The sequence below is a fragment of the Phragmites australis genome, chromosome 22, assembly GCF_958298935.1.
Source record: "Phragmites australis chromosome 22, lpPhrAust1.1, whole genome shotgun sequence".
In the NCBI taxonomy this organism is placed as follows: domain Eukaryota; kingdom Viridiplantae; phylum Streptophyta; class Magnoliopsida; order Poales; family Poaceae; genus Phragmites; species Phragmites australis.
Window position 1 is genome coordinate 3,948,011 of NC_084942.1, and position 25,787 is coordinate 3,973,797.

At 45.9% G+C, this 25,787-nt stretch overlaps 2 protein-coding genes and 1 pseudogene across 2 annotated transcripts; 1 reads left to right on the forward strand and 2 right to left on the reverse strand.

Annotated features, from left to right (window-relative positions):
• Positions 1-272: 272 nt before the first annotated feature.
• On the reverse strand, positions 273-13,097 carry LOC133904675 (uncharacterized). The gene is made up of 3 exons (XM_062346143.1): positions 12,902-13,097; positions 10,783-12,274; positions 273-586 (listed from the first exon to the last, which is right to left on the reverse strand). Exon 2 carries the CDS (start codon positions 12,149-12,151, stop codon positions 10,826-10,828), a length of 1,326 nt encoding a protein of 441 aa, XP_062202127.1. The 5' UTR covers positions 12,152-12,274; positions 12,902-13,097; the 3' UTR covers positions 273-586; positions 10,783-10,825.
• Positions 13,098-14,099: 1,002 nt separating this feature from the next.
• LOC133904908 (protein GRAVITROPIC IN THE LIGHT 1-like) lies at positions 14,100-17,439 on the reverse strand. The gene is made up of 2 exons (XM_062346553.1): positions 17,065-17,439; positions 14,100-15,758 (listed from the first exon to the last, which is right to left on the reverse strand). The coding sequence occupies exon 2, from the start codon at positions 15,696-15,698 to the stop codon at positions 14,430-14,432; it is 1,269 nt and encodes a 422-aa protein (XP_062202537.1). The 5' UTR covers positions 15,699-15,758; positions 17,065-17,439; the 3' UTR covers positions 14,100-14,429.
• Positions 17,440-18,945: 1,506 nt separating this feature from the next.
• On the forward strand, positions 18,946-23,148 carry LOC133905412 (uncharacterized; annotated as a pseudogene).
• The last annotated feature ends 2,639 nt before the right edge of the window (positions 23,149-25,787 follow it).

A 25,787-nucleotide genomic window follows, 5' to 3' on the forward strand; every position in this document is an offset into this window, starting at 1 on the left:
TTCACATAGATCATGTTCCTGTTTTTGGTTTAGGAAGCCAATTTCTAACGAAGCCAACTTCGTCGAAGCTCAAATTTGCTATCTCCAATGCACTAGTAAAGGGCTGGAGCCGATCTCCTGAGCCCAGGCGTTTGGCCGGCATTTCTCGACTCTGCCTTCGTAAGTCTGGTAGTGGTTTTGTCACATAATCTCTAGTTTTAAAGATGCTTGCCTTCTGTTTTTGGCAAAGAATGGTACTACAAGAATACAAGGAAACAGTGCTAGACTGAACGGCATCTTAAAATCTGGATGAACAATCTGACCTTTTTATACAGAAACTGTACGAAGAAATTTGTGGCAAATCAACAGCGCATACCATGTTTTCGCGAATTCACTTTATTTGTGGTTAGAGCCTAGCACTCATTTAGAAATCAGAGTTACGGTACAAATCCGCTCCAATGTACAAATAATATTGAAGAGAACCATCCTAGGCATCATAAAACCAATAAAACCAACTCTTCTCGATTGCAATGCCTGTAGATGTACATGGTCAATGTTGTCCTTGTCTACCTTCTTGCAGTACTCTAGCATCAATGCCATCAGAAACCTGAAAGAACCAATAGAATAAGAAAATTCAAGGGTGTCAAACAACTGGAGAAAAAAAAGAGAGAAGGAAATGATGCAATACTAGCATTTAAGAAGCCTTATTAACTTGTATGATATCAGACAACAATATAGCTTCATGACTAATTGACAATTGCAAAGGTCTGCATGGGAAAGCACCACAGCATCGAAACTCAAAAGTATCATTTGCAGTCTCCATACCTTTTTTTTTTTCACCTATCCGTCCCAGAATGTGGAAGTAAGGTCTTTCATAGCCCTACTATCAAATATCAACTCAAGGACCTAACTGGCTGCCTCAAGCAAATTGGACAAGATAGCAAAATACATGTGAAAATCCAGGGTGCCTCGCCTTGAGGACTTAAACCCAAGGCTAATGCAATATTGCATTGTAGTTTACATCCTAATATGTCAACTTCCCACATAGAACAAAACTTAGCAAACTTCTACCACTACTTTCAAACTACTTTTGAAGTTGGAAAGTTCTTGCTATTAATCTCGCATAAACTTCTCTCTGTACTGAACAACTGTCTGCACCTTACCCAGAAGTAAAGATTGTTAGAGTAAATCCTTGTGTGTAGTTAGTTTAATCTTTTTGCTGGTGGTACTGTAGCAACAGTCATTAGTTATTGCACCGCCCTTTGCTGTAGCACCTACTGTGGCTACAGTTGGTTTGGGTGTGAAGTTGTTGACAGTAAGAAAACTCGTGTGTCCAGTATGTGCTCATGTGTGTGTTCTTACAACCCACCTCTTGCAGGATTGATTCCAACAATTGGTATCAAGAGACAGGGTTAATCGACCCCAGCAATGTCAGCTCCTACGAGTGGTGCAGCTTTGAGTCCTCGAAGGCAGTCCTACCGCTGCAACTCCCCACCGCTGCCGCCGCCACAACGATTGAGACATCGAGATGTCGATGGTCGCGATATGGTCGTCTAGCGTGTGGTCAAGGAGGTTGGCGGCGTGCCATACCCGATCCTCACACGAAGCAACTACGCCGACTAGAGCCTACTCATGAAGGTCATGCTGCAGGCGATGCAGCCTTTGGGACGCAGTGAAATTAGGCGATGCAGCATTCCAGGAAGATCGCATGGCGCTAGAGGCGATCCTCCGTGCCGTGCCCCAAGAGATGATCGGCACGCTCGTTGTCAAAACGAGTGCCAAGCAAGCTTGGGACGCCATCATGTCGATGTGCGTCAGCGACAATCACGTCCGCAAGGCCTCGACGCAACAGCTATGGAAGGAATTCGAGGCAATTTCATTCTGTGACGGGGAGACGATCGATAATTTCGCGATGTGTCTCTTTGGCCTTGTCACCAACCTCGCCACGCTCGGAGACACTATGGAAGAACAGAAGATGGTAGAAAAATATCTATGAGTAGTCCCTAAGAGATTTTCGCAGATTGCTTTGTCTATCGAGACTCTTCTCGATCTCTCGACGCTCATGTTGAAGGAAGTAACTGGGAGGCTAAAGGCGGTGGAGGATCGTCTCGAACTGGAAGAATCCCCTGTCGTCGGCAGTAAGCTCCTCCTGACCGAGGAGCAATGGCTCATGCGCATGAAAGAGCGCAAGCAAGGCAAAAGGTCATTCGGCAATGGCAATGCCTGTCGTCGTGCACGCGCACCGCAGAAGAAAGGGGGAAGCGGCGACTCCAATGGCAAGGAGGCTACACGCGATCTCTCCCACGATAAGTGCCGCAATTGCGGGCGCTATGGCCACTAGACCAAAGATTACCGATCGCCCAAGAAGGCGTAGGCTTATTTGGCCCGGGGTGAGGAAGAAGACGAGTATGCGCTTCTGATGGCGCAAGTGTGTACTCTCAGTGATGCACATGAGCCACCGCCAAACCAAGTCCACCTCGACAAGCCGCGCGCGCAAATCCACCTTGGTGCCAGCGACGACGGCGACCACCTAGAGGGCTAGTACTTCGACACCGACGCCACCACCCACATGACGGGTCACCACGATATCTTCGCGAAACTCGATCGAGGTGTGGTGGACTCCGTCCGTTTCGGAGATGGCTCGGTGGTCAACATCCGCAGCTGTGGCATCATCCTATTCGCTGGGAAGAACAGAGAGCATAAGACACTTGTTGGAATCGATTATGTGAGAGAGGTGGGTTGTAAGAACACACACGCGAGCACACACTAGACACGAGTTTTCTTACTGCCAATAGCTTCTGATGTTTATTCAAACACCCAAAGAACCTATAACTACTACAACCTCTATTGCTTATATTGGATTGAAGCTCTTCTTATTGGTTTGTATACCGGGGGTGTTGCCCTATTTATAGCAAAAGCAACTGACCTACTATACTGTAGCTACAATGATCTCTGCTACAATATGTCGTTTGCTACAGTAGCCAATGGATGTTGTTACAGTACCAACAGCAAAAAAAAGATTAAACTAACTACACGTAAGGATTTACTCTAACAATACTCCCCTTAAACCTTGTGTATTTGCTTAAGTTTAATATGGACTATTCTAGTCCTAACTCTAAGCTCTTGGAATCGAACTCGCTCTAATGCCTTTGTTAAGAGGTCTGCGAGCTGATCCTTGGTGCCAATAAAGTCTGCACTAACACTCTTGTTATCCAAACACTCCCTGATAAAGTGATAACGCACATCGATGTTCTTGCTACGCTCATGAAACACAGGGTTTTTACTCAGTGCTAGAGCTAATTGGTTGTCAACCTTGAGCTTGACAGTGTCGGCAGGTTTCCTCTTGAAGTCACCAAGCAATCGAGCCAGCCACACACCTTGTATAGCTACAGTGGTGGCGGTGACATACTCTGCTTCACAGGACGACAGAGCCACCACCTTCTGTTTGAGAGAATGACAACCCACAGGGCTATCACTGTAGAAGAACAAAGTGCCAGAAGTGCTCTTCCGCGTATCAATGTCGCCAGCGAGGTCGTTGTCGTTGTAGCCGACCAACCATCCCTCCTCTGTTTTCCCGTAGCAGCAACCGTAGTTGATCGTCCCGACAACATAGCGCATGATCCTCTTCACGGGCGCCATATGCTCCTGAGTTGGCCGCTCCATAAAGTGGCTCACAAACCCGAAGCTGAAGGTGAGATCTGGTCATGTGTGGACAAGGTAGCAGAGGCTTCCGACAAGCTTCCTATAGTCTGTCGCATCCACTTTTGTCGTTGTGCTCTCGCGGCTGAGTTTTAGTCGTTCCTCCATTAGGGTGTGAGCGGGATTGCAGTCCTTCATCCCTACCATCTCCAGGATTCAAGCGGCGTAATGCGCTTGGCACAGCGTCATACCATTGTCGCCGCTGCTCTGCTGGACCTGAATCCCAAGGTAGAAGGAGAGCAAATCAAGGTCGCTCATCCTGAATTTTGTCTTCATCTTCGCCTTGAATGATCGATCTCCTCCTTCGCTAATCCCGTGATGATCAGATCATCCACATAAACCCTAAGGAGCAGCAGCATGTTGCCATGGCTGCGCCAGCACGTCACATGTTTGTGCACGCTCTGCTCAAAGCCGAGAGCCCTCAAGGTGATGTCGAGCTTCGCGTTCCATGCACGCGATGCTTGTCTCAGACCGTAGAGTGCCTTCCACAGTCGGAGGACTTTGTACTCTTCTCCGGCGACGATGAACCCAGGCTCTTGCGCAACATACACTTCCTTCAATTCGCCATTGAGAAATGTTGATTTCACATCCATGTGATGGATCGACCATTCCTCTTGAGCAACTAGCGCCAGCAGCAAGCGCACGGACTCTAGATGGGCAACAGTTGCGAATACCTCATCGAAGTCCACGCCCGACTGCTGCACATAGCTCTTGGCAACGAGACGGGCTTTGTGCTTGATCACAGCCCCGGCTTCATCTTTCTTGAGCTTGAACACCCATTTGAGCCCGGTTGAACGGTGTCCACGTGGCAGCTCCACCAGCGTCCATGTCCCATTCTCCTCGATAGACTTCATCTCTTCCAGCATCGCTGCTCGCCACGCCGCATCGCGTTCTGCCATGACGAAGGAGCTCGACTCTCCTGCGCTCGTCAGGTGCAGCTTGGCGTCATCCAGGACGCTGGTACCGTATCCCGCCGGAGCTCCCCGCCGCCAAGCAACTTGTCAACGATGCGGTAACGTACTGGGCTATCGCTGTGGTGTGCGTTGAGCTTGACGCTATCATTTGACGGTGGCGTGACGAAGTCTGCCTCCCCGATAGATTCGCCGCTCGGTGTTCTTAGCGACTAATCGGCCGCCGCTGGACTTAGTGCAGGTGGTTCCACCGCTAGTGTTCCTCCTCCGGCTGAGGTGGGCCCATCAGGCACCGGAAGATGGACTTGACTCACCATGAACTCCACGGCGAAGTCGTTTGACGAGGCCACGCTTCCTGCTGCATCCACCTCCTAGCTCAATCCGACGTCCTCGTCGAAGATCACATCTCTTGACATGCGGACACGCTTGGTGCTCAGGTCGTACAGGCGGTACGCCTTCACGCCACGCTCGTAGCCGATCAAGACACAGGGCGTGCTCTTGTCATCAAGCTTCCGCAGATGCGGTCGCGCCTCCTTGACGTACGCCAAACAACCGAAGGTGCGGAAGTTCACCGCCGACTTCCGGCCATGCCACACCTTGAACGACGTCATACCATCCAGAATCTTCGTCAGTGCGCGATTGAGCAGGAAGATAGCGGTGCTCACTGTCTCTTCCCAAAACTCCGCCGGCATGCCCCTCTATTTCAGGAGCGTGCGTGCCATCACGACGATCGACTGATTGCGCCTCTCCATCACGCCATTCTGCTGTGGGCTGTACGGCGCAGAGAAATGTCGTTGGACGCCATGATACGTGCAGTGGCGCATGAATTCAATGGACGTAAATTCGCCGCTGTTGTCAGTGCGGAGGACGCGAAACTTCCAACTGCTCTCCACTTCCGCCTCCGCCTGGATTGCCTTGATCGCCACTGATGTGTCGCTTTTCGCAGCTAGGAGCGTCAGCCACATACAGCGGCTAGCGTCGTCCACCATCAACAGGAAGAAACGATATCCTCCTGGTGTTGCCGGCGTGATGGGACCGCAATTATCTCCATGGGCGAGGTTGAGGCGCTCTTTCGCCCAATACTTGGCATGTGACGAGAACGGAGCTCGACGATGCTTGGTGGTGATGCACGTGTTGCACAGTTGCTGGACGTGCTCCAGCTGTGGCAGGCCTCACACCATCTCATGGCGCGCCAGCCACCGGAGTGCGTCGAAGCTTATGTGGCCGTAGCGCGCGTGCCATCGCCAGGCGTTCTCATCGTGGCGCGCCGCGAGACAGATGGGACGGGCAACGTCGAGGCGCTGAATGTACAGCCGGTTGCGCTCGCGACGAACTTCGGCGAGGAGGCGGCGTTGGCGATCCCAAATCCGCAAGATACCGTCTACAATCAGCACCTTGGAGCCGCCCTCGTCCAGCTGGCCCACCTGGTGATGTTGTTCTTCAACCGTGGGATGAAGTAGACACCGGAGAGCGTTTATTCGTATCCCATCACATATCTACTGCACAGCACTACTGCATGATGAGGAAATTCCTACACAAATTTGGTCAGAAATTTTGCTTCTCGCCGCACAAACCACAGCATGGAAAAAAACCATAGCTGACAAAACACATTCTGCCGATTCACAGGTCACATTAAAATGCTCTAATATAGGCTTACAAATACAACAACAGGAAATAGGTTGTTTCTCAAGTTGCTGCTGATCAATCCTGCAATCCCTTGTATTTATATTGTTCCCAGTGGGTATTATGACTTCGATCATATTTACTTGTGTAAATGCTTCTCCTATGTTAGTTCAAGTGATATGCGGAACACAGGAAGTGACAAGAATGTCTGACGGTCTCTAACTTCTGATAGATTAGTTGTAGGATTAGAAAGTGTTAATATCCAGGACAAAAAGAAAGAACATATCAGATTAAGGTCTGTTGAAACTCTGCAATTTACAAAGTAGTGGGTAATAGGCATTACATATAGGAAATATAAAGCATATGAAATTACAAAGATTCTAGCAATTCAGATTTTTGTGAGTTACTAGAGCTGTAAGACGTTGAAAGAAGAAATATAAGTAGGAATACTGTAACTTTACTGTGGATACAACCTGATTAGATTTTTGGAAAGAGCAACACTAGAACTTGGAAGAACCCTGCCAAATGTTAGCAGGGAAGCACAGTGAAGTGCCTTTATTAATTCTCAGCCATCAATTTGGAAACAAATGCCTCAGATTGATCACTAAACTGTACTTGCAATTTGTGTTGATATTGTATTGTGCTTCTCTGCCTTTATTGAGTATGTAAACAACCATATCCCTAGACCTATCCAAATGGGCCTAACGGGCCAAGCCAACACGGGCCTGGCTAGGCATGGGCCATCAAGCCCAGTTAGATTAACGGGTTGTGGCATGCTGGCCCGCGTGCCAGAGGCATGGCCCACGGCATGGCCCGTGAACGACCATGCCGTGCCAGGCCAGCCCAGGCACGGTTGCGGCGCGCCAAGCACGACATTCTGGCCAGCACGACAGGGCCAGGCGGCACAAGCTGCTAGCGTGTCAGTCTGAAGACAGATGGTAGGTGTTAAAATCATGAAAATTGGACCATATGTTCCTGACCATCTCTAGTATTTTTTATAAATTTTATAGAATTTTTAGAGAACTCTTAGATCACTAGAAAAATTCAACAATAAAAAGAAAACGAACTTTTGTGTACAACTAACAAAAAATAGCTACCTTGCTTCTTCCTCCTCCCGACCAAACACGCAGAAAAATTTGGCCACGCGGCCGATCTGGCCTGCCATTGCCGTTTCCTCCATCCAGCGTCGTCAGCTCCTCTCTCTTAACTCTCCCACGCTCCCTCCACGTCGTCCTTGTCCATCGTCAAGAATCTAGCCCCTTCCCTAACCTTATTTCTTCAGTCGGCCCTCCTGCTCACTCTCTCTTCCTCCATCATTCCCCACTAAGCAGCACAACACCAAGCTATGTTTGATGTCGCCCAGCCACCCAAGGGTCCGGAGGAGAACCACTCCGATCTTCTTCGCCATTTCCTCATCGTCGAGTCTGCAAGCCTGGTGAGCGCATACGCCGTCCTCTTCCTCCATGCCTAGCCAGGCCGGCTGTGCCGGCACGGCGTGTCTCGGCCTTGGCCCAGGCACGACCCGCTGCCACGTGCCATGCCAGCCCGGCCCGGCTAACTTCAGGCCGTGTCGTGCCTGGGCCGTGCCTACAGTGGCGGGCCTTGAGACGGCCCAGTTGGCCAGCTTTACATATCGCCAAAAATTAAAGATCCAATATATTGAAAATATTACATACTCTATATATGGCTCCAAAGCCTGCGAGCATCAATACAGTTACCGTTAATATTGTTAAGAATAGCAACTTATATTCCCTAGAGGCCATAGGCCAATATATATACATATACATATGGCAATATGCAAGAAACCCCTTATAACATAGGGATATTACACAAAGGCTATATATAGATAACACCTCGCTATGAGAAGACATGAAATAAATCTAAATGCGGCGAGAGAAATTATCTATAAAGATAATCTAGTAGCTATGACTCCCTTTCGAAATGAAGGGAGACAAAACTCCAAACATCAGAATGGACAATATCAAAAGGACTATGAGAATAGGGAAGTTGAATCTATTTACCTAGCTTACAACCCTAACAATCTAAAGTCATGTCTCCTAAGATAGACCCACGACGAACTAATGAAGATAGACGTGACCCACAAACATGACCAAGACGCTGATGCTACTGCTGGAAGGAGAGAGTAGTCGAGGAAGCAGAAAGACCGACGGCCGCAGCGGAAGGAAAACGAAGCCAGTCAAGCTCTCATAGACGCTGGGAATCATGACACTGGGGGCCAGTATCAACCAGAGCATCCGTGCGAAGATCATGAACACAGCAAGAATCAGAATCTAGAATAATGTGACAACCATGATCAGTAAATTGACTAGCGGTCATGAGTTGCATGGTGAGTTGGGGAACTTGAGCAACAAAAGGAACACTAAAGGAAGAAGTGCAAAGAGTGCCCCGACCAGTAACATAAAGAGAAATACTATCAGCGGTAACGACATGAAGAGGAGAAACAAGAGGATGAAGTAAAGATAGAATGGAAAAATCAAAAGTCATGAGAAGATGCCCTTAAGTCAAGAATCCAAGCGAGGTATCTGACTGTGTAGAAGGTGGTCTCTCAATGCCAGAAGAGAGAGTAGCAGAACTAGCAGAACCTATCAATGAAGAGGAAGTGGTAGCAACCAGGCAGCAAAGCAACGTCACAATCTCATGCTAAGTGTCGGTCGAAGTAGTCGGGGTAGAAGCACCAGAGGGACGACGAAGATACTTCTTCCGGTAGCAGTTCTCCTCAATATGGTCCTCCTTGCTGTAGTAGGTGCAGCGAGGGCGACCACCACCTGAGAAGGCTGCAGAAGGCGAAAGAGTCGCACGAGGAGCAAGCGGCGATATAGACGAAGACGGAGGTACAGCCGATGGACGAGTAGCCAACACTGAGGGAAGTGGTAGCAATCCAAAACCACACAAACGAGTCTTCTCTGGAAGCAACTCCATAAGGGCCTCCACAAGCATGACACGAAGATGATGTGCAAGCAGCTGAGCACGAAGCTGCTCAAACTTGGGACAAATGCGAGTCAGGAACTCATAGAGTCGTCGAAAATTCCATTCAATACACAGATCCAAGCAGCACTGACAGCAGCGACAACCAGCAACACAAAGAGAGTCCAACTGACACAACACAATTGACATCTGAGCATAGAACACATCAACGATGGCATCACCATGCTGAAGAGACTACTCCTGGCGAACAACAGATAAGTAGAGGACATTCCCAGAAAGGCTCATAGTTCTGACGAAAATGAGTCCACATCTGAAATGTAGTAGAAAACTCAACAATCTCAGAAGAAAATTTGGACTCCACACTAGCAACCAGAATCGACACCGCATGAGCATCATCATCCATCCACTGAGCACAGTCAGATAGCCGATCACAGTACAGCTCCAAAGCTTCTCGATAGGCGAAGACAACCTTATCATAGGCAACGGTGACGGCTTCAGTAGCTGCTTTGTTTCCTTTGTCGGCAGATGGTTGCACAGGCTCCGTTGGAAGATCAGGGATAGGCGGACAAGGAATGTCGCCGGAGAGAACACCCCAAAGACAAAGCCCACGCATGTGAATGTGTATATGTTGTGCGAAATCCCTGTAGTTGGTACCATCAAAGATCACCGAGCACCAAGGAACTGGAACGGTGCTCGGCGACATCCTAAAGAAAGAATGAACGACTGCTAGAGCGCAAAGAAATAGTGGCGGGCAACAGCAAGAGCGCAAAAGTAGTGGCACGCAACAGCAATTTTTTTACGAACCAGAAATTAGCAGATGGGGCCAACCCAAGTGTCCCGATCAAGCTGACGCAAACGGATCAGTCCAGCAGCGGTCAGGGACGTCGACCGACGGTGGATCTGCCCAGCAGCGGTTGGGGACGTCGACCGACAATGGATCTGTAGGTCCAGTGACAGGCCGACGCGGGAGAGCATCGACTGGGCTCGGGTGAGCCAGATTCGGTGAGGACTGGCTGGCGCGACGGCGGGGCTCGACCGGCGGCCAAAGGAGCAGCGCGGTTCGAGGCAAGTGGCGTCGCACGTGCTTCACGAGCGGTAACACGAACCTAACAACAGATCGGAGGGCAGAGAGAGAGAGTCGGCAAAGGGGAAGAAGAGAAAGCCGGCGATTTGGACGAGTTGCAACGTCCTAGAGGAAACCTTAGATCCAATACCATGTTAGGAATAACAACTTATATTCCCTAGAGGCCATAAGCCAGTATATATACATGTACAAGTGGCACTATGCAATGACCCGCTTATAGCATGGGGATATTACACAAAGGCTATATATGTATATCTAACAAATATTACTGCTCACAAACTAAATATGCAAGTCATTATAACTCTTAATGTACATCAGCCAAGATACTTCAAGGATTGCATGGCTCTTTAAACATGCATTGATACTTCACATTCTCAGTTCTCAATGAACTACTCAACTCTAAAAAATCTATAGATAACTAAAAGTTAAAGATGAATAAAGTGTTAATTTGATATCAAATAGCACCTAGCAGCACAGCAATACCAAGGAGTTGGTGAAGCAGTTAAAAACGAGTTACTCAAAATGGGAGATTTAACTTACCATCTTACAAGTCAGTCTTCATCGCTTAAAAAATATTATCATGTCAAACATCATCGCCATTGCCTTTTAGCTTGAGTTCAAGCTCTAACTCTCTGTGCCTTACCTCCAGCTCCAAACGTTTATTCTCAATCTTTTTTTGTTCATTATCCAACCTCATCTTTTCTAGTTCTCTGTCCTTCTTTTTACTGAACCGCTCCCACTTGAGGCGTTGCTTTGTGAGATCCAGCGCCTCAACTTCAATTTGCATGCGCTGTTTCTCGATCTCCATAGACTGTGCAGCTAAGTCATTTTGCACCATCGCCAAGTTAGTTCCATCTGGAAAAACTTTGTTGATATCCACTGGGATGCTATGGGGATCAGACCTCCTGCTACAGTCATGTGAGCTGGAAGAGTTCCCATAACCTACATCCTCCTGATCCACCATATGCCGCATCCTTTTATGCATGGGTAGGGCCCCCTTATCAACATGCGCCGTGTGATGCTCATCATCGGTCTCTTCCTCATAATCAGTGTCTGCACTTTGATCATCTTCATCAGCATCTCCACTTGCTCTCCTCCTTGCATCATGTTCATCTTTACACCTAAGAGCAAGCTGCAATGAACGCTGAAGTGCAGGATCTTCAGGCAAACTGATCCTGTTGTTGTTGTGGTAGGAGCACATCTCCTCATAGAACAAGTGCTTAGAGTTCAATATCTTCCTTGCATCATCTTTCATCTTATCAGAGATATTCATGCCATCCAGAAGTTCTGGCTTCTCCACAACCTTGCAAGTAGTACCCCGACCAAGGATATCGGTAAGCCTTTTATACCTCTTATTGAGGTCATTGAACTTATCCTCACACTGTTGTGGGGACACAAGGCAGCCTCGCTCCCCCATGACCTTTGATATTGCCTTCCACTTGCCTTTCTTCTGCACCATTGCACAGTTCCTCCTACCACCTCCTAATTCAGTTCCAGGATCCTCCCCAGTGTAAGACACTGCAGTAATTAAAAGCTTAACCATTGAATCAGTCCACTTCATCCTATGCCATGCAGAGCCCTTCTTTCCCTTGCCGGTCTGGCTATCAGTGGCATCCTCGTTCACACCATGCTCCTCATCATCACTCATGCTATTTTTTGTGTGATGGTGGTGGTGCTGGTGCTGGTGGTGATCAGCCTTGCCATGTTCTCCAAATTGAAATTCTGACAAGTGATCTGGATCTGTAACCTGGTTCAGATGGATGGGGAAATTGCCCGGCATCTGAGAATGGTTGAAGCCCTGATTTCCAGAGTTTGGAGTGTGCATTTGCATAGGGTTACGATGCAAGTCTAAACTGCCATAAGGTGTTCCTTGCATCAAGTTTCCAGAGGGTAGGTTATTTCCTTCCATTTCCCCACAGAACAAGAAATCAATACTCCTTTCTCATTAATACCATGTACAAGCACAGAGAAATTGGGATGGGCACTCCTTATCGGTCTTGCAGCCCCAAATGAGAAAATAGTTCAGGGGAAACTGTTGAAAAAATGCACATATAAGTACTCCAACAAGACCATAAAGATCTCAAATTACTCTGTGAACATATGCTTCAAGAATTAAATAATTCATTCAAACTATCCTATTGGAGGCACTTTGTTAATGTAGACGCAATGGACTTATGTAGTACAACTCCATCTCTGCGTCAATTTACAAGCCATAGCAGTGGGTTCACTCAGCACAGTTCCATAAACAATTAGCAAATGCAGCAGCATACCAATCTGAACCCCTAAAGTACTTCATAGAGTGAAACTACCTTTAAAATTGGCAAGATCAGTAAACATTTTAATCAGTTCAACAGAATTAAATTAAGCAACACTTGACAGAGGAGCTAAAGAACTGTTTGCATTACCATAAGGGCCTAAAGTATTTTATTAGCATTTCAGCTTGAACCCCCTAACTTTGACAGTAAATAAGGTTCACCCGCACCTTAATTGGGTGCCAAGAACTCTTGTGGTATCAGCTAATGCCGATCTTGCGCGTTACTGAACGAGCAGAAGAAACTAATCGTAATCGGACCAGGGACGGATCTACCACCCCGGCGAGCTCTGCCCCCCCCCCCCCCCGACTACCACCCCGAGCGAAGCGACGGGAGCGCTGACGTACCGTTGCGCTGGGCGACGCGTGCGGAAGGCAGAAGCCGAGACCGAGAGCGCCGCCGAGACCTGAGGAGCGGCAGGCGAGGATTCAACAGGCGGTGTTTGGCCGGACTTCGCGTGCTATAGGGTAGGGAGAGCGAGTGGCAGGCCAATCGCAGCTAAGCTTCGCCCGGTCGGCCGGCTGCGTACCTGGGCCAGGGCAGTTGTCACGGCATTTTTTTAGTGCAATTTGTTACTAATATACTACCACCTCCGCTGAAAAATAATTAAAGTTTTTAGACATATACTTACATCCGTTCTTTTTACTTGTTTTTTAAAATATCAATACAGTCTCTAACAAGCACATTTGATTATTATTTTTGATAACTATCTCTTGATAATTATTTAGATTAGTGTTTCATCTATCGCATAAATTTATAATTTAGAATCGAACGTTGTGTAGTAGTGATCCGTTTTCATTTTGGGATTTCCCGTGTTTATTTGAATTTTATTGGATTTTAATGTGTGCCGGTTTAAATTTGAACTATGTTCATAATTTAAATCTGAACCCCAATTTCGATTCGACTTCTCAAATCAAGTTGAGTTCAATACCAGTCTCTAAATTAGAAATCCAAATTACGCATGAATTCCGAAATCTTGGATCAATTCATTATCTTCTAAATCTCCGTATATTTAATCTAGCTCCAGTCCGATAATACCGAATCGATTCAAAATCTTGTGTCGTATATGTAGTTCCAATTTGGAATCCCCAAAATTCATTTGTACCGGTCATTAAATAATTTTTTATTTTATTTTGGATGTGTTTGGTTATCTAAATTTGTCTCGACTTGGCTCGGTAAATGTATATAATTTTAGAGTGTGTTTAGTTACCCATATTCACTGTTACAGTCTAGCTGACATATGCAAATAAAATATGATTAGTTGTCCACATTTAGAGATCCTATCTTAGTAGATGTATATAATTAAAAAATATATTTAGTTATCCGTATCTATTATTTCAGTGTAGTGTGACAATACATCGCCGTCGCCGCCCCACACATGCGTGCGCTCGCCGAACCCTTCACGGCCGAGCACAAGTCGCAGGGACGAGCGCCGCTGGCCGCTGCACGGAGATGCAAGAGAGCAATCGGAGCCTTTTCCAAAAAGATGACATTTTCAGTACAGACATCTACTACAGAAAAATCATATAATCAAGCAAAACCGTGTCAGATGAAAGGGGATGTACATTCATCACGTAGATTAAATTACACTGATAACATGTATAGACCAAACATTGGACAGAATTACACACCACAGGAAAATCTAACTTGAGAAATACAAATATAGTACAGTACTCAGAATGACAAAAGCCCATTAATGCTTTTTCACAAAGGCATCGGTACCCACGTTTCACAGGAATAGCATGCAATTTTCAGAGACAACAGGCAGCAGCACATACAAGACAGACACATAATCCTCCACCTTATGTCCTTATCTGATGCTATTAGCTCATCTAGCAGAACACCCTCAAATCTCCTCATGTAACTGAAGCATCTTTATTCGGCACACTTTACATCTGACAGATACACCCGAGACTGGATGACACTAGTCCCAATCAAGAAGCCAGGCATCACCATCAGGCCAACTTTAGGCCTCTCCGCACCTTCATCTAAAATGATGTTCTTGATAACACTTTCCATGTAAATATCTGAAAATCCACTTTCCTTTTTCACTTGAAAGACCTTGACTTTTGGATCGAACGAGTACGCCAGCCTGTGCAACAACCATATGGACTTCGCTAACTTTAGAAACGCCTGATAGAAAGGTGTCCTTGGATGACCGCCGCTCATGACATAGTTTCTCTGATCCATGTTACCGAAGAACGAACCTTCCATTTTTTGGTGCACAAGTAGTAGGTATTTGCTTCTGCAGAACTTCCCAAAAATTGAATCAGGGTTTTGGCTCAGGACATCCAAAGGATCCATGGTTCGTACTGACAGGAATTGGTGGAAGAAAACCTCGTTGGAAACAGTGATGTTAGAATCCTTGAGAGAAAAACTCTCTTCTTGGAACCCACTGAACATTCTTTGGCAAATGTAGGACTCGAATGCGTACTTTTTGTGAGCCCTCTTCGTGTAAACTACAGCAGGTTCGATTGTATTAGCAGCAGCATCAAGATCCCACCCTGCAGCTTTCATCATGTTGATCAAGGGCTTTGAAAAGTCATGTATCGACTGGTAAGCATTATCAACAGCAGATGTAAATAAACTTGGTGTCAACTCAATGGAAAAGTAGTTCTCTTCTTCATCAGAATCTTCAGATTCCTTGTTAAGCAGGCCCCTTTGTTTCAATTTCTTCTCTAGCTTTGATCTTCGGAGTTTAGCCTCATCGATTTGCTGCTGTAAATGGGTCATCTCAGTATCTCTAGTCTGGATCTGGGACTGGAACTTCTTTACCATGACCTCATATGTCTTCAACAAATGCTGCTGCTCTTGTATTTCAGAAAGCAAGCGTAAATCTTGAGGTGATGCTGCTACAGGCTTAGGATTTTTTTCTCTGTAAGCATGCTTGAGTTCTGAAAGCTTCGTGAGCTCCTCTATGACATTCTTATCAGCAGCTTGGATCTTGTCTGGGTCATACGGAGTATGGGCTTCCTGCAGCTGAATGTAAGCAGACTTTAAAGAGGAAATGTTGTTGAATATCCTTCCGATCGTAGTGTCCACTGAGTCCGCGTTCTGATTCATATTTTCATCAATTGGTTGAGGATGAACTTTCTGGTTATTGTTATCATAATTTTGCAACTCCTTGGAGCCTGGGAGGGTCATTACTTCGTCCCCTCAGGATCAAAGAAGTTGTCTTCAACTAAGCAATCAATTGACATCCACCTGTAAAGCCACTTCTGAATTCAGGTCACAATTTTACAACTAGTGATATATTTTCATAGATCATAGCTACAAGCAGATTTTCCCTGGCCAGCATATGAATGGTTCAAAAGTTACTTTGCATGCATGCACTTCAGCACTTCACATTCTAACACAGGGAAAGAAGGGTTCGAAGAAAGAAAACTATGGAAAGCTTTTAATTTCTCATTGCTCCCAAACATATATTATAATTGCAACAACAGATCTACACGGTAGTGTAAAAATTATCAAGCGTGGTAGCTAACACTAATACAACAATTGGCCAGATTACCCAAGATGCATTATCCAATCTACATTTTATGCATTCAGAGCTTATTCTGTAAAGTCAATCACCTATTGTAATTTCTACACCAGGATCCATTTTGAGCTATTTGGTCTGTTGAACTATAGAACACTACAATACAAGCAGCCTACACAGGGGAGCACCAATGCTATAAACAAGCACGAAACATCTTTCATCATGATAATATCAACCGCACCTATCATTTCCTTCCCTGTTCCCCCTATACAGGTAGCAGACCCAGATTAACAAGGTTTCTTTTTGTTGATCGGATCCAGATTGACGAGCTTCACCATCCCATATCACAGGCGCATGGTGCTGATTACTCCCAAAGCAAGAACCACGTGAAACCTATTTGTTAATGTATAACGTGCATTCATGCATGTCACGTGCATCACAGACGGATCCTCTGGATCCCATCAGATAGGATCGTATCTGATTGTATTCCTTGTATAGGGTTGTTCCCAAAGCTAACCATAGCTAGTTTAAGGGTCTTTGTTTTTGTTGTGGATTCTCAAAAGCTGATCCTACATTATGGATTTCCAGATTTTGGAAAGCTGAATCTCTAAAAGATGAGGTTTATTGGCATCCTGGATTTTGGATGGGGCTTTGAAGTGGATGAAGTGCGTAATATCTGTAGTACCCCTGGCTGTTCTGAGTGTGTATTTATTTCCTGTTTACACTTCTATATTACTGTTTTCGTATTTTTGTCGTGAAAATTGCATTTGCAGTGTGTACAAAGTTAAAGGGACTGCGCTTGCACATATGAGCACATTTCTTACCACTGACATTCAGAATTGGTTTGCTGGTACATACAATTTAAAAGAAAACAATAATCTCGTGCAAGTTTGAGCATAATTTTATTGCATTCAGGACCTCCGTTGCTAATCAGACTAGAATTCGAAGGGGCACAAGAAAACATCCAAGGGGCATTATCGTTCAGAAACTTAGTTGCTCGATCTGCATAAAGCAAAAGGGGAGAATGTGTACCTTCAGCTGCTCGGCCGGGGAGAAGAAGAGGCGTGGCGTCAACTAGAACAGGCTGCACGGTCGCAGAGAAGAAGGTGCGCGGAGTCGGCTCGAAGGGGCTGCTCGGCCGGGGAGAAGAGGAGGCGGCGTCGGGGCGGAGGGGAGCCGGGCTGCAGGGGAGGCCGACGGGATCTGGATCCGGCGCGCCGACGGGGACCCGGATGGGACGCGCCGGGCGGGAGCGGAGGCGGAGGGGATGCGCCAGGCGATGGGAGGGTCCGGGGGAGGAGGGCCGGCCGGTGGAGCCGCTAGGCGACTAGGGTTTCGTCTCTGGGAGGAACGAGAGCGGTGGGGGGAGCGAGTGGGTCGGGGTCAGCAGAAGGTGGGGCGCTGTGATGCGTGTAGTTGGAAGGCATTTTGCGTGTAATTCTTTGAGACTCGAGTGGCATTCTCCCGCTAAATAATTCTATATTTTATAAAACACGAGTTAATTATCCGGCATCTCTTTCTCCTATGTTATTTCTTTTTAGTTTATACTTTATGCTACCGTATTTAATATTTGTGTTTTTTTAACACATAAACATTTAACTAGTTATTATTTATTGAAAAAGTATCAGGTGCATAAAAGTATTTTACTGTGTATATGTACAAACTCAATCTAGTACATCAGATTCAATCTAAGTGGATCAAGTGAGAGGTGAGAAATCTTCCATCCGAGGTAGGCCGACTTAGGTCCAATCGGACTTGGTTAGATGAAAAGATGCATATATGAGTTGAGGAATTCACACCTCTCACTTGGGTCACTCAGATTGGATCCGACGTATGAGTTTAAATTTGTGTATATATACATCAAAATACTCTTATGCACCTAATATTTCCTCTTATTTATTTTAAGCTATTTCAGCTCTTTCTTATATAATATTAAAAATAAACCAAATATGTCATGGAAGCTGAAAAAATGTTATGAAACTGAGTGTTTCTTAGGCCATTCCACAATGTTGATGCTTGAAAATGAGTAGAGATGAAAACGGATTAGATATGGACGGATACAGCTCATCCTGTATCCTATCCTAATTTTTTTTTCACGGATCGGATACAGACACAAATAGTGTCGAATAATTATTTCTTCATCCTGTATCTTATCCTATATTTTTTTCTCGAATTCGAAGTCAGAGCGGATAGTCGGATAGATGGAAATTTTTCACTTCATTTGCATCCCCATACAGTATATTAAACAGTATACAGGTGTAATCAAAGTGAGCACAGAGAGAATGATCAGTGAGATATGAAAACAAAAGCATTCAATATTACCTGTCTACGGATGTATGATAATTTACCTATATATTATCATATTTTTAAGTAAAATTACAATAGATTTTCTCGTAACACCCAACATATGTATACTTTGGACGGATATCAGTCATCTTGTATCATATCTCATATTTTTTCTCGGATCTGGAGTCAGACACTGATAATATTGAATAGTGTCAGACATGAATATCGGTCATCTTATATTTGCTTTTCCCATGTCGGATAGTCGAGAAATATCCGTCCCATTTTGATCCTAAAGATAAGCTTTTCAAAACAGGGGGGTTCGACATGTTAGATAAGGTGGCTACTTATTTCGAGGCTTGATTGTTTGTGTAAGTAGCTATGCTCTGAGAAATGATGTAGTTGTTTCAGGTTCCTCCATATATACCTTTCAGCTTGTTCATTCTTTCATTTAAATCTGATTGGTCCGTTCTAATTTTATTACCACTCAACTATGGATTTTTAGGTCATCTTCAACAGATACTCTAAAAATTTATCCTTTATAACACTATTACAGCATACCCTATTTTTTCATCTCCAACAGCTTTCCTATTTCCTACCTTCCATTACTCTCCTCTCCCTCGGACCCACATGCATACTCAGGAAACAGTGATACAGACTCCTCAAAGCATCAACAAATTCCTCCAACCAGCTACTACAGTGTCGCGGCCGCAACACTGTAGCACTAGATACAGGGTCTGTTGGAGGACAATGTGGTTGCTGGCGAACGACAAATCGTGCTGAACAGTGATGCCACATGGGGATACCGATCCCGTTGGAGATGGCCTTATTCAAACAATGGTTTCACTAATTCTCTATCTCTACAGCTAGGTTTGCCTCTGCCAGGGGCAGAGCTAGGGGGTTCCCGGTGTCGAGCACATCCAAAATTTGGAAAGTTCATCAGGGATCGGTTCTTCATTTTACTTCTCTCCGTAAAGTTTCGACCACAAACTCAAGAAGACAAGAAGAACCCCTGGAACTAGAAGGGATTGGCTGGTATTCTGATAAATGATTTAGTATTCTTGGGTATACTCTATGTTGTTTTCAATTATTATCTGAAATTTCATAAGTTCAAGGCGTTTGCTAATCTCCGTATATCCTTCTAAGTTTCTTTAGGATAATCGTTGGCTCATTCTTTTTCTCATTATGCAATGCTATGTGCTAGTATCTACTACTACCTACTAATGTTGTATTTTGCTGTCAAAATAAGGTTTTACAGAAACGTTTTAGATGTTTAATTTGTTACACCCTTAGTTGGTAGTGGTTCAGATAATGTCACCTAATTAGCTGTAATTTCTTAAAGTAATATGAAATTTTCAGCACTGTTATAGTCAAATCATGACTTATTTTTACTTGTGAATTTTTAATATATTTATATTGTACTTTTAGCAAATTTTATACTTGTATATTGGATTCAAAAATTTCAACTAAGCACACGCCGATTTTGTAGAGAAGTTATTTGTTACAGAATGCCAATAAAGGGTTGAGGTTTGGAAGTATAAATGGACTGCGGTGCAAGCAGCTTAAACTTGAGAGAATTCATTGTATGCTATTGGAATTCAAACTTTTGCCTTATATGCCATTCAAAATTTACGCTTCCCTTCTGTGCTACTGGATCAAATATGTCATTCCTTCTCTACCACTCTGCCACTGGAGTGGCATAGAAGGAGGGGGGGAGTGACATATTTTGGATGACATAGAAGGGAGGGAGTGGCATATTTTAGATGTCATAGAAGGGAGGAAATGGCATAGAAGAGATGGCATATTTAATCTAGTGGCAAAGAAGAGAAAGCGTAAATTTTGGATATCACGTAAAGCAAAAGTTTAAGTTCCAATGGCATACAAGGAATTTTCTCTAAAAAAGTTCTCATTATTGTTTTCTTCATGATGTTTCTTTGGAAATGGGAGAAAGGCACATACTACAGTTCTGAAATCCTCCAACCCGATTCATTGGTTTTTGACTCATCCACGTAATCTTAAGCACAGAAATATTTTCTCTTAAATTTCTTTTGTATCACATCTATCTCTTTTCTCATTTTCTTTCAAACTTCTGTAGCTAACTCAAAGTTTGTAGATCAGCATACATCCTCAGATGAGGACTTCCCAAGTGCAGACCCAGCGGCTCAATCAATAGTTAAAGTATTCTCTCAAAAAAAATAATTCAGTAGTTAAAGTAGAAAAACAAGTTCCTGGTGTGCCATCACCATTATCTATGATAGGTTATTCTGTTGATGTTGCAGATGAAAACGAAGTACCTCCTTTTGAGAAGAAAGGTAATTACTCATCTTATATGACTGCAGGAGGAAGCGTGAATTTAATTCTTCTATGAGGATGCAAATATACTTGTTTTTTTTTTCATTAGCATTCTCTTCCTATTGTTTGTGTACATTAGTCTCAGAAGATTGTTTTCTGTTCAGTCTTCTTGTACATACGTTAGGGTCTATACTTCTCTCTGATATTTATTTTGCTTCATCTTTCTTACAGAATGTAACTACAAAAATGAAAATTAGGTTTCTGACAACCGCGTACCACTATACTCTGGTTTTGGCTATAAACAATGACTTTCAGAGAGTTGCTCTAACGTAGCACACAGATTTTGTGTATGAAAAATTTAGATGGCAGCCTGAAGCTTGTGAGATGCCAGAGTTTGAGGCCTCTCAGTTCTCGAGGAGGTATATGGCCATAGCCAATCCAAGATGAATTTGGAGATGGCATAAACTGCACTCTTTGACATGATAATGTATCTTTGAGTCAATAGGTAAATACTAATTTAGACATATTTTAGAATGCAGGATAAAACCATTGCTTATGTGGGCGATTCTTTAGGGAGGCAAATGTTTCAATCAAAGATGTGCATGGTCACTGGTGGAAAGCAGAGGTCAGATGTGGAAGATGTCGGCGCGAAATATGGCTTTATGTGAGCACCAGTTGAAAAAGACCAGATGGTTGGGCCGATCGATCCCCGAGCACTAATACAACCATTTTATACCGTTGGTCATCAACATTTTGCGATTTGGAGCCTCTGAATCCATCAGACCCGAGAACAAGTTATGCTATGTACCGTCCACCTGCTTTTGTGGAGAATAACCTTCACAGGTTCCATATTCTGGTTCTTAACACTGCCCACCACTGGAACCGAAGGAAGCTAAGGGCAAACAAGTGGGAGATCTATCTTGGTGGAGCACCAAACAATGACAACATTGCTGTCATCTGGAAGGCCAAAAAATTGACCATCCACAATGTCGTTAAGTGGCTGGAGGCATAACTTCCTCACCACCTCCAACCGAAGATGTTATGTAGATTAATATCGCCTCGGCACTGTTTTAATGGAGATTGGAACACTGACGGGCACTGTGACAACACAAATCCTTTGGCCAAGGGAAGTGGCATTCACCAGAATCATTCTGAAGACGCTGATGCTGAGGGTGTAGTGAAGGAAACCAGAATCAAGCTACTGGATGTCACCATCGGGATTTCAATTTTGCTTTACATTTTTTTTTCGTTCACCAGTGAAAAGACCGAAATTCGTGATATTTCGCCAAAATTTCGGCAATTTTTCATCCTCTACTCTGTGGGTCACGTATGTCAATGAAAGAAAAATCTGAAATTAGATATTTTATTCCCCTCTGAAATTCCCAAAATTTGTGAAATTTTAGCAAAATTTTAATTTCACCGCGCTATCGCGTCTAAGTGACGAAGGTCATATCTCATAGTATAGCATTAAAGCAAGGGGTTCAAGATTGCTTGCACTGGTGTCTTCCTAGGGTGCCTATTAGAGATAAAATCTCCCTTGTATAGAAGTTTCTTCTTGTATTTGGTATTCACCGGGTATATATGGAATTGTATCCCGGCTGTTGTAATCTCAACCATATTTGGTTGATTTTCCTTGTACATCACGGCACCTGCTGGCCGTATATATAAAGAGCACGCCCAGGTCTCCAACCGTGCGGCAATTAGCCTAAACATCATATCTCTCTCGATCTCTATTCTGTTTCATGGTATCAGGATTTTAATCGATCCAATCCACCTTCCGCTACTCTCCCTTCCTGGCCGATGGGTTCCACCGCTGATGGTGCTCTGAACACCAGCGTCGCCCCGGCGATGCCCCCTTCAGCGCACACTGCTGCTGTCCGCCTCCCCGTTGTCCTCAACCTGCAGGAATCGAACTACACCATGTGGAGCACCTTCTTCCTCGCGCTCTGTGGCAAGTTCAACCTTCTTCCACACGTTCAGCAGGCTACACTGACGCTGGGCGACCCGAACTGGGTGCAGGACGACTACACATACAAGTCTTGGCTGTACGGCTCCGTCTCCACCGACCTCCTCGCCTTCGTCATGCAGCCAAACCAATCCGCCTACGACCTGTGGACGCAGCTGGAGTCTCAGTTCCGCGACAACAAAGAGGCTCGCGCTATCTACCTCAACAGCGAGTTTCACTCCTTGATGCATGGTACAATGCCCATCGCGGACTACTTCCAGAAGATGAAAAGCGTGGCCGATGCCGTCCGCGACGTCGGCCATCCTGTCAGTGACTCCACTCTCGTCATCAACACTCTGCGCGGCCTCAGCCTGTGTTTCTCCATGGCAGCTTCCATCATTCACCAACATGCTGTCACAGCTCATTATGAAAGAGATGCGCATGGACAGCGAGTCTCGCATCGCCTCCGCCACTGCTCTCCTCGCAAACTTTCAGCGCAATCAGCGCTGCTCTTCGACTTCCTGCGGCTCCACTCAGGCGCCCCATGCAGGTGGCCACGGCTCAGGAAAGAAGAAGAACAAGAAAGGAAAGATTAGCTACGGCGGTCCTCCTCGACAGCAAACCCCGTCGTCTACACCAACCCCGACTGGGCCATAGGTCTGCTTCTCGTCGGGCGCACCGCAAGCTGGAATCCTCGGCTCCGGGCCTCCTACCCCTCCTCCAACTCAGGCGTTCACAATGACCGCTCCACCGACTACATCGTCTGCTTCGACAGCCAGTCCTGCATGGGATCAAGCCGCCCTCATAGCAGCAATGAATAATTTGTCCACTCAGGGACATGAAGGGTGGATCCTGGACTCAGGTGCTTCTACGCACATGACATCCGATGATGGTAAACTCCATCCTCTCTCCATTTCATCATCTCCCTCTCTCGTCACCATTGGCAATGGCGCAACTACTCGTGCTTTTGTCCACGGTGACGCTTCGCTTTACACACCTACGTCCACTTTTCATCTCAACAATGTTCTTTTTGTGCCTTCTTTGATTAAGAACCTCATATCCGTTCGTCACTTACACGAGATAGTGATTGTTCTATCGAGTTTGATCCTTTTGGTTTTTCCATCAAGGACCTCAAGACCCGGCGCGTGACTCTACGCTCCAATAGTCATGGCAACTTGTACACCTTCCTGCCGAATACATCATCACCTTCAACCACTCCAATCGCCCTTTCTGCTACCGCTCGTGTCTGGCACCAGCGTCTCGATCATCCTGGTCGTGATGCCCTTGCTGTTCTTCAAAAGTCGTCTATTATCTCGTGTAATAAAACATATCGTACCACTTGCCATGCCTGTCAACTTGGCAAGCACATACGTCTACCCTTTGGTTCCTCTAATTCGACCACAACAGAACCGTTCCAGTTAGTACATTGCGATGTATGGACATCTCCATTACTGAGCAACTCTAGTTTCAAATACTATCTGGTCATTATTGATGATTTCTCCCATTTCTTTTGGACCTTTCCACTCAGACAAAAATCAGAAGTACATGCCCATATAGTTCGATTCCACGCATATATCGCTACTCAATTTCGCTCATCCCTTCGTTCCATTCAAGTAGATAATGGCATAGAATTCATCAATTCCAACACAATGACTTTCCTTGCCGATCACGGAATTCATGTCCGGTTCTCTTGCCCTTATACGTCACAGCAAAATGGCAAAGCTGAACGGGCGATTCGCACCATCAACAACACCATGTGCACGCTCCTGTTCCATGCTTCCATGCCAGCATCCTACTGGGCTGAAGCCCTTGCCACTGCCACTTATCTGCTAAATAGGCGACCATCCTCTTCCATCCAAAATTCTACCCCCTACCACAAACTCCATAACCAAATTCCCAACCTTGACCATCTTCGCGTGTTTGGATGCCTTTGCTATCCTAACATTTCAGCCACCGTAAAACACAAACTCTCGCCTCGATCCGTGGCTTGTGTCTTTCTCGGGTACCCCACTTCACATAAGGGATATCGATGTCTCGATCCCGTCACGGGACGCATTTACATCTCTCGCCACGTGATCTTCGATGAAACGGTGTTTCCCTTCACCGGACCACCTTCTTCCAACCCAGCTTCTATTTCTAACTCACTGGATTTTCTAGTGTCCGAGGACAATGCAGGTTTCTTCTTGCCGTCAACGTCAAGCACACGTCCCGTGCTGCGTGGCGCCACTGCTTCGGTCGGTCTGGCCGACTCGCTTGATGCTCACGGCACTGCAGCCCTCTCTGGTGCATTTGTGGCAACACCGGTGGCCTCCACGTCAAGCGGTGCGCTGGCTGCAATGCCCCCTGCTCCACCGACTGCCCACGGTGCTGCATCTGTGGCTCCACCGGTGGCCACCAGATCAAGCGGTGAGTTGGCCGCAGCGCTAACTGCTCCATCGACCAATGCGACTGCGGCAGCAGCCCCTGCGCAAGCTTGCCAGGCTGTCTACGCTCGGCGTCCTCGGCCGGTGCATCACCAGCCAGCTCCTGATGCCGATGTCTCCACACCGCTCGTGGCATCACCCGACGTCTCGGCCTCCTCGTCTGTACCGGTGCATGTTCCAGCACTCATGCAACCTCTTCCACAGGCCCAGCCCACTGCTCGCCCTGTGCCAGGACCTCATCCAATGGTCACCCGAGCAGCTGCTGGCATTGTGAAGCCGGTCCACCGCCTCAACTTATCTGCTACCGCAACACTGGCTATGTCTCCGCTTCCTTCCAACTACCGAAGCGCACTTACGGATCCCAACTGGCGTAATGCTATGATGGAGGAGTATCGTGCACTCATCGACAATGGTACTTGGTCTCTCGTCCCGAAACCACCAGGTGCCAATGTTGTCTCTGGCAAGTGGATATACAAGCACAAGTTTCACTCAGATGGCTCCCTTGCTCGTCACAAAGCAAGGTGGGTTGTTCGTGGATTTTCTCAGCAACCCGGCCTCGATTTTGAAGAGACGTTCAGCCCCGTCGTGAAAACCTCCACGATCCGCGTCGTCCTCAGCCTCGCCGCCTCCAGATGTTGGCCTATTCATCAACTGGACGTCAAAAATGCTTTTCTGCATGGTACTCTTGATGAGATAGTATATTGCCAGCAACCGTCTGGCTTCGTCGACCCCTCACATCCGGAGCATGTCTGTCGTCTACACAGGTCCTTATATGGCTTGAAGCAAGCACCTCGCACATGGTACCAAAGGTT